The sequence below is a fragment of the Agelaius tricolor genome, unplaced genomic scaffold, assembly GCF_023055355.1.
Source record: "Agelaius tricolor isolate 1412-34295 unplaced genomic scaffold, bAgeTri1.0.p SCAF_10, whole genome shotgun sequence".
NCBI classification, from domain to species: domain Eukaryota; kingdom Metazoa; phylum Chordata; class Aves; order Passeriformes; family Icteridae; genus Agelaius; species Agelaius tricolor.
In genome coordinates, this window is record NW_027269270.1 from 7,639,386 (window position 1) to 7,659,321 (window position 19,936).

General features: G+C 40.2%; 1 protein-coding gene across 10 annotated transcripts in view; it reads left to right on the forward strand.

Annotated features, from left to right (window-relative positions):
- Window positions 1-19,936, forward strand: part of SLC39A10 (solute carrier family 39 member 10) — a 216,113-nt gene extending 196,177 nt beyond the window's left edge. For 8 of the 10 annotated variants that reach the window (XM_071434539.1, XM_071434540.1, XM_071434543.1 and 5 more), the window contains 9 exons: window positions 980-2,053; window positions 2,929-3,130; window positions 7,177-7,346; window positions 8,291-8,509; window positions 9,784-9,904; window positions 11,201-11,569; window positions 13,369-13,449; window positions 15,168-15,358; window positions 16,726-19,936. In XM_071434539.1, coding sequence (XP_071290640.1) covers window positions 989-2,053; window positions 2,929-3,130; window positions 7,177-7,346; window positions 8,291-8,509; window positions 9,784-9,904; window positions 11,201-11,569; window positions 13,369-13,449; window positions 15,168-15,358; window positions 16,726-16,884 — 2,577 coding nt within the window. In that variant the 5' untranslated portion in view covers window positions 980-988 and the 3' untranslated portion in view covers window positions 16,885-19,936. The remainder of the gene's footprint in view (window positions 1-979; window positions 2,054-2,928; window positions 3,131-7,176; window positions 7,347-8,290; window positions 8,510-9,783; window positions 9,905-11,200; window positions 11,570-13,368; window positions 13,450-15,167; window positions 15,359-16,725) is intronic. The other 2 variants (XM_071434536.1, XM_071434544.1) reach the window with 2 other exon arrangements.

Sequence of the window (19,936 nt, forward strand, 5' to 3'; positions counted from 1 at the left end):
CTAAAACCACCGGTAAGAGTGGCAAGAGCTTAAAGCACAGCTGGCCTGTGTCCTGTCCCCTCACATGCCTGCATTTGCTGCAGTGTAAAATGGTGACTTGTTTTCAATTATGAACACAAGATAAGCTTTTGCAGTGTCTCCTTCACAACCTGGTGTTGAATTGTAAGTTTTTTACATGTAACACTAAATTGAAAACCACATTGTCCCAATGCTATAATTTCTAAAATTCAGCCCTAAGTGCTTTCAGCTCAACAGTTGTCAGCATTAACAGTATTTTTTGAGTTGCATAAGCAGATGTTTTCCATATAACCCTACTTTTAAATGGCTGTCTACATAGATCTTTGAAGTCAGTAAGCCAATGTAAGTGAAAAGTACTAAAAATATAAACATATAAGCAATACATTGAAGTTAGTTAATGGCAGCTTATTTGTACATTGATAGTGGATGAATTCAAAACAGGGAATTGTGCAGTGTGTGTTTAGTGGAGGCACTTCAGCAGCACAAAAAGAGAACAAATGGTGTGTGGGTTTTCAGCTGTATTACCTGCCTGTCACCCCTGTGAACAGGAAATTACAGCATTGTTATTTTAAAATAATTTTCATTCTTTTGTAGCTTGTGTTTTATCAAGATTTTCAATATTATAGGTTATCATAAGTATAGATGCCTCTGAAAATATGCACAAAAATATTCTGATATGACTGACTGTAAATATTGTTAATCTTTTTCTTATCATCACCTCCTGTCAGTATGGTTTTGTAAAACCACATCTCTAAAATACACAGTCTGTCTCACTGTGGGATAAGAAAAGTACATTAACACAATTTCTGCAGTAAAAGTACTGCAATTGCTATTCTTTTATTGCCAATATCTAAAAAGCTTTGTGAGTGATTCAGTTGGCATAAGTACCAAACTGATAGGCCATATAAATTGACACTGAGATTGCTTTGCAGCTAAGTGCATCCCTTTGTGTTTCTTGTAGGAAACAGAGATGAAGGTACACATGCACACAAAATTTTGCATCATTTGTTTGCTGACATTTATTTTTCATCAGTGCAATCATTGCCATGGAGATGGACACAACAACGGTCCCAAAAAGGATCGTGTGCACGACCATAATGACTATCAGATCTCAAATGAATCATACTTCCAGAATGGAGGAACAGAATCTATGCCCAGTAAATTTTCAACGTTGGAAGCAGAAAATGAACAAAAATACTACATTGAAAAGATTTTTGATCGCTATGGTGAAAATGGAAGATTATCTTTTTTTGGCCTGGAAAAACTGTTGATAAGCCTTGGTTTGGGAGAGGTAAAAGTAGTGATGATAAATCATGATGATATTGGCCATGATCATGTTTCTCACTTGTATGCTTTGGAAGTACAGGAAGGAAAGCATTTTCATCCTCATAACCATGCTCACAGCCACTCAGATTCAGAAAACCAGACCACGGCGGGTGCGTCTGCAAAGAGAAATCACAAATGCGACACCGAGAGAGAGGCGGCGGTGCCCTCGCTGAAGGAGGAGGGCAAACACGTGCACAACCAGAGCCGCCGGCACCAGCACCACCAGCACCCGCGCGCGCACCGGCACGAGCACAACGGCACGCGCCACTCGCGCCACGACGCCGGCGGGCACGGCGACCCCGCCGAGCAGAGCCACGAGCCTGCCACGGACACCAACACCACGCAGGAGCAGCCCGAGCGCAAACAGCGCAAACAGAAGAAGAAGCAGAAGAAGATCAGCGAGACGTCGGGAGACGCCACGTGGGATTACGCGCCGGAGCACGATGCCGGCGATCAGTACGAGCACAACCGCGTGCACAAACACGACCACGGCCACGACGCCTCTCACCTGCACGTGCACCACCACGAGCACGGCGGTGACCGCTCCGCCGGCCACGGCCACCAGGACGGCGGCGTGGGCTCTGCCACCGGGCACCGCCACACCAGCAAGAGAGAGGCCTCGCACAAGCAGATCAGCGTGAGGAAACACGCCCTCCCTGTGGCACGTGGGCACAAGGATCACAGTGAGGATGAGCACAAGCATGAAGAGGTGAGTGTGACATGCAGAGCTGGTAAGTTGGCTTTCAGTGCTGTCACATAATAACTGAAGGTGCATACCCACAAATAACAGAGAGGCATGTTTGGGACCATAGTGTAATACAGTGTATAAGTTTGATCTGTAAAGCTTTTCCCCTTCCCAATATTCCAAAATACTACCACCACACACCCCTTTTTTGGACTTCTTCCTGAATCTGAGATCACTAACATTTTTGAAAACTGCACAAACACTCTTTCCAAGAATACCTGCATCTTTTCAGCACATTTCTGAGAGATTTTGTCCTGAGAGATTAAGAAGCAATTGCAGGTGTAGCTTCAGTAGCACTGTGCTCGGTGGAAGCTCTTCTGTTTTTGTCCTTCAGCACCATAAATCCCTTCCCCTTACTACAAACTAACTAAAAGTTAACTACAAATGCAGGACCTTGTAAAGTCGTAATTTTGAACTAGAAGGATGGAGAGAGTGCTGAGTTCAAGGTTTCAAGCTGTATTAAAAAGTGAAACTCAAAACACGGAATGTTGGTAGGTAAACACAAGTGTTGAAAAACCTATTTTGGATTTACATTTTTCCACTCTTCACCTGTTGCTTTTTCTCCATTGCTGTACTGTGTGAAGAATATGGAAACTGCTTTTCAGTGACATTTATCAAAACTTATGTAGGTGTTGGGAGACTCAAGTGTGCAGTGCAGATATTTTTACTGTTTCTTTCTCTCATAAACCACTTAGATCAGCTTAAGACATGTTTTAGCACTGGTGGAACATTTGGACCAAAGTTTCTGCTTTGTTTGTGTTCTCAAATAATATCCTGCATTTTCCATACATGAAAATAGATGCTTTTATATTTCATTTGTTTGTACAATTTGCTCGCAGTGCTTAAATGCTACGCAGCTGCTACGGTACTATGGTCTGGAAGCCAGCTCCCTAATATCTCCTGAGCTCTTCGTGTACATCTGTCCTGCTTTGCTCTACCAGATTGAGAGAAGGCTTTGTATTGTACATTATGATGAGCTGGAAGATCTTGCAAGAAATAAAAATGCATCAATTGAGAATAAAGATAAAACAGGTGCATCAGGTAGGTGTATTTTTTTCTTAGTGGGACTGAGGCAGTCCATATGTTTGTCTCAAAGTTGAAAAGTTACAGTGTTACTTTGGCACTGAATTTCTTAATAAATTTGACCTGGACCTGTTAATTCAGGAATAGAGAACAACACTATCATCACAGTTCATTCACTGGAAAATAAGATTTTAGGTCTTACTATTTTTATATTTTCACAGTGATACAATGACATGCACATTTTTTGGTGACAGTGACATGCATATTTTTTGGTGAACTTGAAAATTAGGCATAAGCAAGTACAAGAGCATTTAAATTGTCATTTCTGGTACTTCCCTCTTCTGACTGTTTCTCTCTAAGCACATGAGAAGTGTTCCATCAAAATCTTCTGTTGCCAGTTTTATTTTTTTTTTGTGTGTACCTTGAGTAAAACTGAGTAGACTTCTTCTCTCATCACCATAGTTCTAAGTTAAAATATTTTTACTACTGTTAAAGCAGTTACTCTAAGGGTAGAATCCATTGTTGTTATTTCATAACTGAATGTACTTTTCAAACACATGTTTGCCACTGCTATCTTTCATAAATTATAATGGAACTGTTGATGTTTAGTTGCATTAAAATATTAAAAATCTAAAAAATCTTAGATATAATGTCTATATTTTGAAAATGAAAGTATTGGTAATGTGAGGATTGATTAGTACATAGGTGCATATTAGCATCATTAGAAATAAAGCTTGAAATAACTGCATTCTCATAGATGTTAATAACTGCTGGGAAGAATGCATTGCTGGTAATCTTTCTTACCAATTGCAGTGTCATTAAAATAATTAACTTCTTATAGATAAATCTCCTCTAGTGACGCATCTGCTGTCTTGTTAGCTGCTCAGAGATTGCCATAGAGCAGATACAGTGGGTGTTTTGTACAACAGCAAATTGCTTTGTGCTCTGGTCTCAGTGTAGTAAGAGCTGACCCCTGCCTGATTCCCAAGAGCATTGCTAGAGCACCTCTAAGCATTTTCTGCCAATTAAAATGTTGAAACCCTATACAAAACTGTCATGTTGCACATGCTTTGGACCAGTTTAATTAGGAAGCTTCTACAGATGAGTGCTTCTTTTTAAAAGATTGCATTTTATATTTTTGTAATGAGAAAGGGAGTTCATTAATAACTCAGCTTGAGAACCTTTAACATTTTAAGAGACTTAATCTGCAAAATTAGTGAAGCTTATTGTGAACATTTAACATGTTTTATGGCATCTGATATCTTGAGTATAAATAACACCTTTGCCAGTTAGCTGTAAAAATTTGGGTTCTAACTCATTGATTTGGCTCTCAAATAGTAACCTGCAGAACAAATCAGCTTGATTAGATAATGATAAATCATTCTTCATTACAATTTCCTGTATTCTCTTGTATTAATTACAGCAAGATTTCAGTTGATATAATAATAATTGTTCCTTCTTATGTAAGGAAGTGAATCAAAAAATAACAAGTCCTTATTGGAATGTGGGGATTGTGGGAGGTGTAGAGCAAATGTCAGTCATAGAGTAACTTAACCTATAGCTTGTAGGACTCTACTGAAATGAAAGCATGTGCTCACCTTATAAGCTAATATAAACAGTTTTAGATAGAAGTATTCACCAAAGTTAGGAGGATCCAGTCACTTTCAAACATGAGCTTTCTGTGGTTTAGTTTCAGTTAAAGCTTTCAATCAATGTTAGCAGGCCTGTGTTGCTTCTGTTCATTGATACCAGCCTTTAGGTTTCCATTACCTCTGCTAACTGTGGTTTTCTAAAGCAAGGTAATTTAATTAACTGATGGCCAAAAACTTAAGAAGCCATGTTGGGTTTCTTCCTGTAATTTACAGATAGTTCTGTGACATCTTCTAATGGAGGATTTTCAAGGGCTTATCCACAGAACTGACCTTTGACAGTGTAGCTGCTGGAAGAGGGGGAAATGTCACCACTGAGGCCCGTAAACAACTGAAAAGGAAAGGCACCCCCTGCTACTGAATGAACCAGTAGAAGTCACATGAGTAATCAGGGAGCATTTAGTTTAGAGCTGGAGATGGCTTAGAGCTGTTGAGGAGAAGTGTCTCAGATCAGTCCCAGCTGTAATTCTGCCTGTGCAGATGCCAGTGCTCCCTGGGGCTCAATCCGAGAGGGGCACAGATTCCTTGTTCTAATCCCATGTGCCTTATCTTAATCATGATGCCATGTTTAGGTCCTGTATCATCCACAGGAGTATTCCAGCCCCTCAGAGGTGTATCTGCCAACCCTGCTGTGATAGATGAAACTTGAGCCTTTCCATTTTTCTCCATGTAAGGCTGTTGATCATGCACCAGTGTGCCCACCCCGTGGCAGTGTCCTGCCCAAAGGCTGTATCATTTTTATCTGGGCTGCTTGTGCATGTGTGCTTGATTGAGCACTGAGGGACAGCTCCATGTATGCTGGGTTTTCAGCACAGCCTCTCGGTCCAGGCTATGTGCTGAAGTGCTCTGGGGATCAGTCTGGGGACCTGTGGCACTATTTTGGTCATCATGGTCCTGCTTCAACTTTAGACCTACTTTCATATTCCCATTTTCCAACCTCAGTTTGTCAGTTCCTCATCTGACAGCAGACTTTGCCTTGCCACCAACTCTCTTTTCCTATGGTCTCAGTACTCATGTCTGTCAGTGCACACTTCATGCTAGCTAAAGCTTTTTCCAGTCATTTTCTCCCAGTGGATGTGGTCTTGTACTCCTTGCATTTCAGTTGGATTGTTTCCTTTTATGCAGTGTTGTGGAATGACAGCCACAGATTTAGTAAGAATGAATATCCCAAAATAACATTTAAAGCAGCAGATGTTGTGAGCTTTGGTGTTGAACCAGACTGTGCCTGCAGCAGCCACACTTGTGTTGGCAGAGTCGTATAAATCTGCTCCATAGTGGGTTTGGTACAGATAGAATTCTTGGGGTGTTTCACCCTCATGTTGACACTGAGCAGCTACAACACACTTGTTCCTCTTTTCTTCTCCTCTCACACATACCCTGCCCCATTTTCCAGGATGTTTTCCCCTACTTGTGGACCCTCAGAGATGCAAGGAAAGTCAGGTCGTACTCTGAAATGTGGAAATGTTAGGGATTCTGAGTCAGGAGCTGTAACTTACCTTAAAGCTGGCAAAATGTGGTAGACATGCATTTTTGTTTAAAAGTGGAGTTAGGAAAAACCCTGTGGAAGAAAATCAAAGCCTCTGTACTAAAACTTAAAGAAAATACTTTATTAGAGTGAAATGCTGACTGAAAGAGCCATGTTTCTTTGTTTATAGGATCTGTTTCTTTTGTAATTCCTTCTTTTCAATGTCACGTAGAAATTTTCACATCTTCCCTCATGAACAGGAATATGTTGGGTATACCACATCCCATTATCACTTCTTCTAATGGCAACAGTAAAGATTCTCAGAAGAAATAAATGCTGCTATTTGGTGGCAGCAAGTTGCTTTCAGCTGTTCAAGTTCTTATTGTAGCATTTGATTTTAGAGTTCCTCTGCCGAAGGTTGAGTCCTCTCATGAATAAAGGTGTATGTTTCAAAGCACCAGGTGAAATAAACAGTGCCAAACTAAACATGTGATTCCAAATGGGGAGAAATACAGAATCCAGAAAAATTTTGCATCAGAAGCATATTAAAAACAACTGTTACATACACATTAGTGCTTGTAGAACCCTTGTAAGTTAAGTAGCAGAGATGGTTCTGTCCCAGTATGAAACCTTTAGTTTTTAGTTTCATGAAGGGCTGCAAAGCTAAGCCTGGAACTAACAATCAGGAAGAATTGCTGGGCTCTTTCTAGCTCATTGTCTTCTGATGTCTCACTACATTGTACTGTGCTGTGAATAAGCCTGTGTAGTTCTGGTTTGCTGTGGACTTCAGTACTGCCTTTAAATTTTTCAGCACCTTTTCAATGAACAATCACACATCTTAGGTTAAAGGAAAGTCACCCTCTTAAGAGATAATTGAAAGTCATTAATCAGGCTTAAAAGTTTTCCAGGTGTTGTTCTGATAACCTCTCTGTGTTCATTTCTTCCCACAGCCTGGTTTTGTGGTATCATCTCTATCACCGTCATTAGCCTGCTTTCCTTGCTAGGTGTGATCTTGGTTCCCATCATTAACCAATGGTGCTTCAAATTTCTTCTAACTTTCTTGGTAGCTCTGGCTGTAGGAACAATGAGTGGAGATGCACTGCTCCATCTCTTGCCACATGTAAGTATGGTCTCCTCACCTTTTATTCTTAATTGTAAATGAGTCTAGAATTTTCAAGGAATTGTTTGATAGTGTCAATAAAGAAAGGTTCACTGATGCACCTGTAGATAGACTTGACTGTGAGGGACACCAACACTTTGGGGACTTTCTGCTGACAGAAGGGAAGGGAATGTGTTTCTCTAAACAAAAGGAGGGGAAAAGTAGTTGTATATTCATTGTTGAACTGATGTCACACTATTGTAAAACACTCAGGAACCCAACAAGAGTATTTTAAAATTAGCAGTATTGCTGTCTCTTGTTTACTGATAGCTGTGTATCAGTACCTAAAAGTATTTCCTGGGGATTAACCTGCCTGCTTGCTATATTTGAGGGAGAAAGTAACCTCTCATGTACTGAATCAAGCAATTGCCCAAGCAAGGTGAGCAGCTTTTAATTCACGATGGTGTACTGTAATTCTTAAAAGGGGAAGTGTCTTCTAAAATTCTGTTACCTCAGTTGTTTAGCACAAAGACTAATATTTACATGTTTTCTTTGTATAATTCTAATACGCATTTTTGGTTGTGGTTTCAGAGGTTTAAGTTCATATTTCAGATCAGAATTTAGGCTGTAATTGACAGTAATAGTTTAAAAAGTCATAAGGCTTGGTTGCTAATGGGGGAGTAAGAATGGTATTCCTTATGATATTTCTGAGTGTTAGTCTCATTTTCAGCATTGTGAGAGAAAAGCTGAAGCTTCATAATCTACCTCCTCAAAAAAAAAAAATTCCCAGAGAAATTTTTTTACTGATTAGGGTAATGAATAATCTATTGAAAAACTTACGTGACAAAATGTGTTAGCATGAAGAAAAAGCAAAAAAGGGTGGGGGTTTCTGTTGTTTCTTCTGGCCCAGTGCCACTTTAGTGTCATGGCTGCCCCAGTGGTGTCACTGTTGTCTCTCCCACCAGTCCCACGGAGGCCACAACCACAGCCACCACCACGGCCAAGGGCACGTGCACGAGCACAGGCACTCGCACCGGCACGGCCACGCGCACGCCGTGCACGCCGAGGGCTTCCTGGAGGAAAATGACCCCGTGCTCAAAGGGCTCTTGGCACTTGGAGGCATTTATGTTCTCTTCATCATTGAGCACTGTATAAGAATGTACAAACATTACAATAAACAAAAGGTAGGTGCTGGAATTGTTTGCTGTTCAAAAATGAGTTCCCTAAAGCTACCTTGTGAGTGCTGAGGAATTGTGTTTGCTCTGTGAACAAGTGCTGGTGCTGCTCTGTGTTCTGCCTGGTTATGTGAGGGATCCCTTTCCTAAAGAAGTTGCTTTTCTCAACAAGGGAACTTGGGAAAACAGTGTAGAAATCTGATGGAGGAAGCTGCATCTAAAGCTTCCTGGGTTTTTTTTCAAAAACAGGAGAAAGCATCATGTAAGGAAGATCTGGTTGTAGAGCCAGCAATTGTCAAGACAATTGACAAGAAATGTAGCAGTATGCTCTTACCTAACAATGCCAGTGTAACACAGGTATCTAGGTTTTCCACATCAGAAAAATGCTACAATTTTCAGACCTACTTTCTGTAAATTGACAAATTTTAACTTGTTTCTCAAAAAATGATTGGATTTTTAGTGCTGGGAGCACTCTGTATTTATGGTAGGGGTATAAAAGGAGAGCAAGTACCCTGGGGAGTGTGAGTGTGGATGAAAGTTCAGTTTTAGCCTTTGCCTTTGTCATTCAGCTTTGAGGAGAAAATTATTTTGGTGAAATTCCAACTTGCTTCTCCCAAAATGACTGTGAAAACTTTTCAGCCTCTCTGTTTTCATGTCAGACTTGCTGTCTGAGCTGGACAGGCAGCAAAAGATCTTCTGTGTTGGAGGAGGAATTTCTTAGATCTTCTGATAAAAGGATGAAAACTGTTACATTGTGCATATCTTCTTTGAGATTAATTAAATAATTAAATCCCCTAGGCTGCTCTGGCAAATCCTTGGGATCTGCTCTATAGGCTGCAGATAGAGAAAAGCTTGCTGCTTTCTTAAAGGGAAGTACAAGGAAGTTACAGGAATATAAAGTGACAAAAAAAAAGTTGAACAAATTCGAGGAGCTGTTCTTGCTTCAAGTTTGCCTTCTTGAACAAATCTAATAGCTGCATAGAAGCATTTCTGAGGTGTAAGAGCAATCCTTGTCAGAATATCCCCTTTTACTAAAGTGAAACATATCTCTGTGTAAGAGTTTGGGAGTGAGATTCCATGGTAAGTAGCTAAGAGCTCCCACTGGAATAGGGATTGTTGCTGAGCCTTATAAAGATCAATATTCTGAAGGTAACATATTTCTGTCATACATGTTAAGAGAGAATATCTTGATCTATTTAGGAGATTTTTGGACAGCAGTTCACTTCCTGTTATTTCCATCAATGTCCTGTCACAAACCAGATGTTACCTGCTTTCTGTTGCAGAGTAAGCAGAAATGGTGCAAAAAACCCCAGCCTGAAGAATCACCAATTGGAAGGAAACTTTCTGATCACAAATTAAATAACAGGCCAGATGCTGACTGGCTTCAGCTGAAACCCCTTGCAGGTAGGCAGTTATTGTCAGAATTCCCTGACTGGGAGATCCAAAGTAGGAGCAGGTTACTGGGGCATGGTGTGGAGCATGTAACCTCTTGTACAGTTTTGCTGCTATTATGCAAATCATTGTTAATAAGACTTAATAGGCTTTTCCCTATTAAATCTTTTTTTATTTTGTTTTCTTTAGATCTGAGAGCACTCTGAACATTTCCTAATATGCCATAGAGATGGTTCTCAGACTTCTGAAGCAGTCATGTTTTGGGTGGCTGTGGATCTTTGGGAGTTTGCTTGCTTGCTTGTTTGTTTGTTAGTTTTCAGGATGTTTATGTTGTTTTGGTTAAGCTGTTACTGACTAGCTCAGCCCTGGCAAAAATTAGATCAAAAATGAACACCCACACAATGAATGGGGATATCTTCCACTTCGAAGATCCCAGCATCTGACCAGTTACAGATAAACAAAATCTGTTTCTTTCCATAAATACAACCGAGTATCCTGAATACTCCTCAAGTATCCAAAACAATTTTTGCACACTGTTCCTTCATGACAGCCTGTGGATGCTCATTCTGTGTGTACCCAGAAGAAATGCTCTATCCCCCTTCTCACAGAGGGAGAGAAGGGCAAAGGCTTTACTTCATAACCTTCAGATTCTGTTGCCTGCACAGCTGCAGAATTAATTTGTTGATGAAGAACCTATTTGCTCAAATTAGGTTTATTTAATTTGATTGGTTTGTAGAAGAGAGGGTTAGGACTGCAGCCTTCTCCACGCAAACAATCTCAAATGGGCTTTGGGGAACTGACACAGAGCATGGAAAGTTTTCAGCAGTGCAGTGGTTGGAACATATATTTGAAATGTCTGCATGACAGTGGAGGCTGAGCTGTGACCTGTATGGGCACATGCAGACAGAGCCAGGTAGGGTTTCCTAAACCAGTCAGATCCCATCTACAGCTCTAAGACATGACCATCATTCTGGCAACTCTCCTTTGCCAGTGTTGAACCATAAACTTTGTCAGTAGCAAAATTACAGGTACCAGCGTAGGCTGGGCTAAAACTGGCTTGAGTGCTATGGAAGCAGTGCTGCTGCCTTGCAGTGGAGAGTTTTATATGTTGTACGTGCACATTTGTGAAAAAATGTCTCAATGACAGACTTAGTTTTTGGATTGAATGCTGACAACAAAGTTGCTAGAGTGGGATGTGTTAAAGTACTTGTTTTGCTTTCCCAGAGCAGTTAACCCTTAGGTCGGGGTGCAGTGGTTGCTGCTTAAACAGGAATTAACTCAGTGTCTCTCCCACCTGACTGGATGCAGGAGCAGATGATTCAGTTTTGTCTGAAGACCGACTGAACGAAACTGAACTGACTGACTTGGACGGGCAGCTGGAGCCCCCTGCCAAGAACTACCTGTCGGCAGAAGAGGAGAACAACCTGCGCCACTCTCACAACGACGTCGCCCACGGCGCCCAAGAGCACGAGCTGCACGATTCCGAGTATGACAGCCATGGAGAAGATAAAATGATAGCTAGAAAACACAGTCACCACTGGCATCACAAACATTCCCATCATTCCCATGGCCACTGTCATTCTGGAAAAGACCTGAAAGATACTGGGATAGCTAATATTGCTTGGATGGTAATTATGGGAGATGGCATTCACAACTTTAGTGATGGCTTAGCAATCGGTAAGCAAAAGCACTGAGTATTTCTCAACAGTTTCTCCTTACCTTTAGTAACTCTGCTAATATTTGATTTATCAGTGATCACAGGTAAGGCTTCCAGTTAGCACCTGTGGTTACTGCCATTGTTCAGTCTCTGCAGAGCAGAAATAAAAAGGCTGTCATTTGTAACAGTTCAATAGTTTACCTTTTGTTAATAAATTAGTGGATCAGTAGCAGTGACAATCACAGTCTCTGCCAAGGAGAGACTGGTGCATGCAAACCTTGGGATTTATGGAGCACAGTAACCCACCTTTCTTGTTTGGGTCTCAGTTGCCTTAGAATTATAAATAAATGCCTTTCAGCCTTATTTAGAATGATATTTACTTACAACAATAATAATACTATTTATATTATTCTTAATACATAGAATTACACAGTACTTGCAAATAAAAATACACTGTGAGTCAGGTTACAGAAATAATATTTTTAAAGTATTACTTAGGATAATTTAATTTTTATTTAAGCAAAATATTATTTTGGCTCACAGTTAGTATAGATTTATTTCTAGCCAAGTGCAGAAGAAATTGGAAGTACCAAACAGATTTTATTAGATTTATTAAATCAACTTGGAGTCACACAATGTTCTAAATGTGATCTGAATTGTAAAGTGTATTAATTTGGATATACAAGTCAGGATAATGGTGAGAGGACTGAAATGCACTCTTTTGATTCTTTACTAAGGTAGCTGCTTAAGAGTAAGGGTATGCAGGGTTCTGAACTAATGGCAGAAGGAACACACCCATTTTGAAGGATGGGGGATAAGGCATTTGTCAGGGTCTCTAGTTAACAATTGAATCTACTATAGTTTCTCCACTTCCTTCTGGTGACTTCTAAAGAAACTAAACTTCTTAAAAATTAACTTGTTGCTTCAATTTCACATAAAACAGGTAAGACATTTAGACAATGGCTTTTAAGGCCAAAACCAATTGTCACGCCTTCTGTTGAGAACTTCACAGTATTGAAACTCCATTTCTGAATATTTCTGGGTCTAGCCCAAACAGCTGAATTTGTGGTAAAATGTAGATTTTAGAAAAGCATGCTCATCTTTTTAATGTGTCAAGCTATGAAGAATCCCAAGGAAAGTTAAATTCCCTCTCTGTCTTCAGATTGTGTCTTCTCTTTCTGCTTTATGCTGCCTGTTTAGACTGCTCACTGCAGGCTCTTTTTGTGCTTTTCTCTGCTACAGTACAGAAATTTAATACCAGTTTTCTCATCTCAGAATTATTTAAGGTATGATGTTAAAGTCGATTGAATTCAATTAGCTTATGCAAAAATACTGAAAGATATTTATAGCAATGTTTTTACCCTTATTATTTTCCAGGTCTGGCTTACTAATATTGCTGATATGTTCTCTGAAAATAAGTACAAAGGAGCTAGAGAGGTTATGGGTTAAGTATTAGTTTGGATTTCCAAGCTGGAGAGAGCCAGACTCTTGCATTCCTAACTGCCCTCATGTACTGGAGAGTTCCTAAAAGTGGTGTTATTTATTAGCTTGTTGCCTTTATGTCTCATTTTTGGCCAGTTGTGTTCTCCTCTCCAGGGTTTGTCTTTCAGATAAATGAGTAATAACACCTGCAGTGGTAATGCACATCCAGGGTGCTTCCAGTATTTCCCATTTGTATACAGACAGGACACAGACATACTGAAAAATACTAGTGTGCATTCTGACAGAAAGGTGTCAGCTCTGCAGAGTCTATTGATTTTCTGACCTGAAAATAGTGAAATATAATTTTAATTTTTTTTTTCTTTTTTTTTTTTTCTAGGAGCAGCTTTTAGTGCTGGACTGACAGGGGGAATTAGTACATCTATAGCAGTATTTTGTCACGAGCTTCCCCATGAATTAGGTAACTAAGTGTAGAAACTGTGCTCCATCTATACAAAATCCTTATCTAAAAGCTGTTGTAATACTGTGCTAAGCTCAATGCAGTGCAGAAGCTGCAGAGGTGACCAGAACTTTAGAAGGTGAGGGAGAAATATTGCTTCAGAGTATGTACTGCTACAGGATTATGTTGGTAGTGTCTAGTTACAGCACTTCTGTAAAACTTTTTGAGCATGTTTTAAAAATATTCTTAGGAGCATACATTTTACATAGCGCTCTGCATTTTCTAGTTTCACACTACTCTGTGTGGCATTGTCTTACAAAGAGCTAAGTCACATAAGTAAACACAGGTTTACATAAGTAAAATTCCATGTGGGATCTTCAGAAGAGGCTTTGTTCCAGTTGTGGCCAAGTTCAGCAGGTGTGGCCATGTAGGGTAAAGCCTGTAGGCACTGTTGCCAGTGCCATTGATTCTTCCCCCCCTAATTGAAGCATTTCTTCTGGAGGTAGCTAACCATGGTGAAACCTGTTGTTTTCACATTGCATGAAAATTTACTCCACCCTGAGAGTTTAAAAAGAGCAGCCAGAGAGAGGAGGAATTTTCTGTTTTTCCACACTGATGTGAAGTTGTGCTAGACTGACCTATGTCTGTACTCACAGCTTGCTCACTTGAAGAGCTGCTGGGTCTGAATGATCAAAAGTGAGGTAAAACAAGCACTTCTAAAACCTCAGAGGTGATGAGGGAAAGCATTTTAGATAGGCAGCTCCTGAGCTACAGGTAAATCGTGGGCATAGGGGGGAAATAATAGAGCAGGTGTTCATGGTTTGACCTGTGCTCTACAATCATTAAGTGAAGCTGCTGCAATAGATAAAGGATTGCAATATCAGTATTTGTATATTACAATGCTTAGAACTTGACAGCATAGCATGATGAAATGAACCTTGTATAAGGGGTGAGTAGTTTATACCTTTTTTTTTAATTTTGGTATGTCTTGATTCTAATTTTTGATTCTAGATTAGGCAAATAATTTCAGGCATGGGTATAAGAACATTACATAAGAATATTACATTAATTTCCCTGATGTCTGTACATTATCTTACACTTCTCATGGTCACAAGAATTCAATTTGAATGAAGTAAAACTATTAGAGCTGATTACAAGACTGAAGTCTAGGTTTTTATAGAATATCTACTTTTAGCACCTAAATTAGCAGAGCTGTCCTGAATTCAGAAAAAAACACACTACCCTGGTGTGCCTTTACCCCGATTCAGGGTGGATGTGAAGTCATTCTTTGTGCAGTTAATTCTTCCTAGTGCTCAAATTCAAATTCATTGTCATCTTCTGTGGGGACAAATGCCTCATTATCCTCTTCCTGGATTTGCATTATGAGGTGTGTATAGCTAAGAGGAATTTTCAGGTATTGATCCTAACTAAGCCTCTGGTTTTATGTGCTATGGAGAACTTCCGAGTGTGTGCACATGGGTGTGTTCTCTGTGGGAAGAGCAGACCTAGACTCCTGCATTCACCCTTCACAGTTAATCACTGCTACCTCTGTGACAATCAGTCAGCAGGATGAACAGGCACCTTTCAATCCTATTACTCAAGGGATGGCTGTGCCTGAGTACAGCTCTCCAGGGGGGTCAGTTCCTGTGGCTCCGGCTGCCTGTGAGCCCCAGCAGCAGCAGCTGCTGCTGGTGTCTGGGTTGCCGGCAGCGGCACTGACAGCCCTGCTGTCCCCGCAGGTGACTTTGCGGTGCTGCTGAAGGCGGGCATGACGGTGAAGCAGGCCATCGTGTACAACCTGCTGTCGGCCATGATGGCCTACATCGGCATGCTGATCGGCACGGCCGTGGGCCAGTACGCCAACAACATCACCCTCTGGATCTTCGCCGTCACCGCCGGCATGTTCCTCTACGTGGCCCTGGTCGACATGGTACGGCTGCCTGCGCTGGGGCTGGGCCTGGGGCTTCTGGGCGGGAACCTGGGGCTTTGGGCTGCTGCACCTCAGTCTGCTGGTCAGGCTCAGTCTGCACTGACACTTCATCGCCATGTATTCGGCTCTGGAAGGTTGAGTCTGAACTTTTACTATGAGCAGCTGCTGATGTGGTGAGTAGCTTTTAAAACTTTACCTGGTGGAAAAATGCTGCTGCTTCCAGAACACACAGGTGCATTATCCTAAGTGTGTGTGCACCATAGATCAGACCCTTCAGGCAGCAGTGCTGCTGTGTACATGTTACCAGCCCATATTCAGTCCTGATTTCTCTCCTCTAAGCTGCTTCAGAGCTTCATTTAAATAAGGCAATTTTCTCACTTCTCGTCTTTACCAGCCCAAAGGTGATGAGATCGTTTTGCATTTTTGGGGTACTTTGTCACGCTCTCCACTTCATTATGGAGACTTTAATTTGTAAATATACTGTTCTTATAAGGTCACTCTAATCTATTAAGAGGTGAATAAGTCCTTTTCAGGGCCTGCTAAATAGTTAAATAGAATGTCTGAGTAGAGTGATCCTTCTTGCAACTTCAGGTGTTCTATAATGCCTGAAATATCACTTCCGTGTAAGCTCTGTGTCTGATACTTATTTCCTTTCCTTTGACTGAAGATGTCATGGATAAAGGAAAGGAAGGCAGTACTTTCATTCCTTCATTCCTTTTTCTTTCCCTCAGCCATCATAGTAGTAACCAAATAGTCAAAGTCCCATTAGCAGGAAAGCTTCTGCAAGAGACACTTGAAACTCAACCAGTTTTGTCTTGGCATTTGCATAATGAGCCTCCTTCTCAAAGACCTCTTTACCTGGCACACAATAAGAGTAGATTCTGATTCCTCCCTGGGTGTGAGCAGAGGTTCACAGAGGTGCGGATTTTTTATCCATTCCTTATACCACCCCATATTTAAAAGGGATGTGTATGTGAGTATGTGTAAGCATCTCAGATGACAAATGAATGGCTAGGTTAATCAAAGTCATAGGTTTATTTGAGTATGACTTGAATTCTTTTAAAATTAAAGGAGCAGAACTTGAAGAATATTGGGCTGCACCTTATCTTGAGGAACTTAATGTTCAATTACATGGATGCTCCAGTGAAAGTTCAAGGAAAGGCATTTTTAGTTTGTTTTATAAATACAATACATGATCCTGTTTTATTGAATGTAGTTGTTCTGTAGAGTTTAAGCTGTATCTTAGTGTATTGGTTTTATATCTGAACCCTGGAGTGTTTATCCTTGACAATATCATCTTACAAACTTGTCCATGTATAAATGGAAAAGAGATGGAGTAACTTCCTCAATTGCTTTGTATCTTTTAGCTTCCAGAAATGCTTCATGGAGATGGAGATAATGAAGAGCATGGTTACTGTCCTGTGGGGCAGTTTATTCTTCAGAATCTAGGCCTGCTTCTTGGATTTGCCATCATGCTGGTGATTGCCCTCTATGAAGACAAAATAGTGCTTGACATCCAGTTTTGACCTGATGCTGGTAATCACTGTGGTTCCGATCTGTTGCTGTCTGGCTTTGAGTCTGCACTGTGTGGCTGTATGCACACTGCTCACAGGACACGTGGTGCTTGCACTGCTTACACAAGGACAGGAGATTCCTTTCTGCCTAGAGTAGCTTCTGCTTTTCTCTAATCCCATCAGATGAGCTTACCCAACACAACTCCTAAACTCAAGTGAGCGATGTTTAGGAAACCCTAAATCTGAGAAATAAGGGCCAAGGTCAGGGTGCTGTAGAGGGAGCACTGCTTGCTTAACAAAGAAAAAGTACAGGACAAGATCTCATTTGAAAAATACCATTCTGTTAGTGCACTTGGACAGAACCCAGATGTTGCAGCTGAAACTCACACCTGTGCAAGGAACCCAAGGAAACTTTTAGTGCCACATGAGTCTTGAGTAGCTCACAGCTCTATGTATGTATAGATCTGTGTAGATATAGACAGATGTGCACACATATACTTGTGTGTGTGCACCTCTGTGTATATATATGTGTATTAATCCTGTGCTGATTTTTCTGCGTAGTGGTGACTTGAAGTATTCTGTCTTACAGCAGGACATGGCTGGAAACCACTGTGCTGGCTTAAATTTTTAAAAAGAAGCCCCAAGCCTAAACACTGTTTAAATTCTTACAAGCTGTGTTAAGCTGCACTCCATCATTGCAAAGCTCCTGTGTAAGAAGGCAGGCTGTTGCCGTGTACTCTGCAAAGCGTAACTTCTGTCGAGGGTCAGTTTGATGATGTTTTTCCCCAGCTGAGATTTATTGGATGTTTGTTCCTTTGTATTAGTAGGAAAATGCAAAATGCAGTAGAATTAGTGTTAGCTTGGGGAAATCCCTGACCTTGGAGTTATTGAGCTGTTTCTGGTTCTTTCTTACAGACGCTAAACATGTATTGTGTGCCACTTGCAGCATAAACTACTGAAGAATTGTGGCTGTGAATTTGTGCAAACTCTTTTAACAAGAGAATCCATGTGGGAATTTCTCCATTTTTAAAATTTATTATTTTGGACTGTTTTCTCCTCTTCATGTTAAACCAAGGTGCAAGATGCTAGTTGCTGAAGCTGGACACAAGGGTTAAATTATGCTCTGTGTATGTTGTACTGGTAGGGTATTTACAATACTGTAACAGCGCATCAAATCTGTTCCTACAATGCCTTGATATCAGACATTGTGACACCAGCCATTTCTGGCAGTAAAGAATATGTAAGAAGATTTCTACTTCCAGTATAAAGGAGTTCATTTCTATGATATTTTTTTACAATTTTGGTATTTAAATTAGATTATTAAAAAGCAGATGTGGTAGAACCATGGTATGTGTCATTTAGAAGAATAGACTGAAAATTTGGGCCTTAACTTGCTGGGACCAGCTGTCCTAGATCAGATTGTGCTGACAGGTATTTATTGCCAGACATGAGTTAGTTCTTCTTGTACCCATCTCCTTAAAAAAAATAAATGGTGAGTTTGTGGGGAGTGCAAGTTGATTCTGTCGTACCAGTCCTAAGCATGGCAGTAGCTTTTTTTCCAAACATCCAGTTTGTCTCTCTACTGTGTATGCCAGGTAAAAGCTGTACTTTGACTGTGTGCCGTAAGTTTAAAGTTCCGGTCTGCTTGGTGCCAGTGTAGCTGCTAAAAACACTTAATCCTGACGCCTTTAATGAGAGCCAGTGGGTCTCTGCATTCCATTTCAACTTGCTGTGTTTCCTGTGGCCCTTTCCTTTCCAAGCTTCATCGGTCAGTTTAGCTTTTACTGAGAGCAGCTCATGTGTTTTAAAGGTATCAGTTGGTTGCCAGTATTTCTTCCTAATGCAGTATCAGGAAACAGTATTAAGGGTCCATTTCAAAGAAGGGTGCAGTTTCTTCAGTGAAGAAGCCAAAAGCCCAGAGTTCAGGCACGTGGCCATTCGATGTTCTGAACTCAGGTTTTCTTTTTTCCTCTTTAAACATGTTTAGTGTAGAACCCTAATTAGCAAACACACTGTTGTTAGCTTCAGATTGCTGAATTTCTGCAGTGTAAAACTCCCGGATGACATTTTTGCATAGTGCCCATGTTAAGTCAATGAGACAAAACTTCCTGGATACCTTCTGAAGATCTGAGTTTAAACAATCTCTGTTTCTTTTGTATTAAACTGACTGACTTAAGTTTTTTCTTTTCTGTTAATTCTGAAATATAAGGGGGTCATTATGCAGCTGGTGTTTTATCAAATTATTTTTTTTTAAGATTTATTTCTCTTAATTCTTTTCAAATGAAGATTTCTGTATTTCCAGTAGTATATTTACTGTTGTGTTAGTTGGAATGTGGTTATAGCTCAATACACTGCCTCTGTAGGAAAATAGTTAACTTCCTTCCAAGACCATCTTCAGACAAGGGAAAAACATGGTCGTTGAAGGTAGGTACTGTATTTTTCATGGAATATAGATTGTTTACTTTTATTTTCTAGTATTTATTGCAAGTGTAACAGAGCAGTGTAACAGCTGTGACTTCTCTATGTTTCCACCAGTATTGAATTCCAGATGATGCTAATGTACACTTTTGAGTCATGTTACAGACAATCTGAATTCCACTACATTTCTACTTGGCTTCAACATTCCATTTGGCTTGAATCCAGAGTCTCATTTAACTTGTATTTGTTGGAGGGCATAAATGTTACTTGTATATTTTACAATGCTGTCACTGTGTGACATCCCATGTGAATTCTGATGTAAATCACATTGCACTCAATCCGCTGTGATTATGCTTAGAAAATGTTGTAGTTGCTAGATGCAGTGTGATTATTTTTTTTTATTATTTTTTTTCTCTCCTCTCCCCATTAACAACTGAGTCTATGGTTTAAAATGTGATAATGGTCCAATAAGATAACTTGCTGAGCTATTGGTTTTTTTTGTTATAACTAAATCATTTTTAAAAAATTTTATAAAGCTGGAAATTATCAAATGCTGTTTTGTTCATTGTCAACAGTGTTGTGTTCATTTTATGTATGTTCCTTATACATAAGGAGCCTTCAGAAAATAAAAAAAAATATTCAAGGA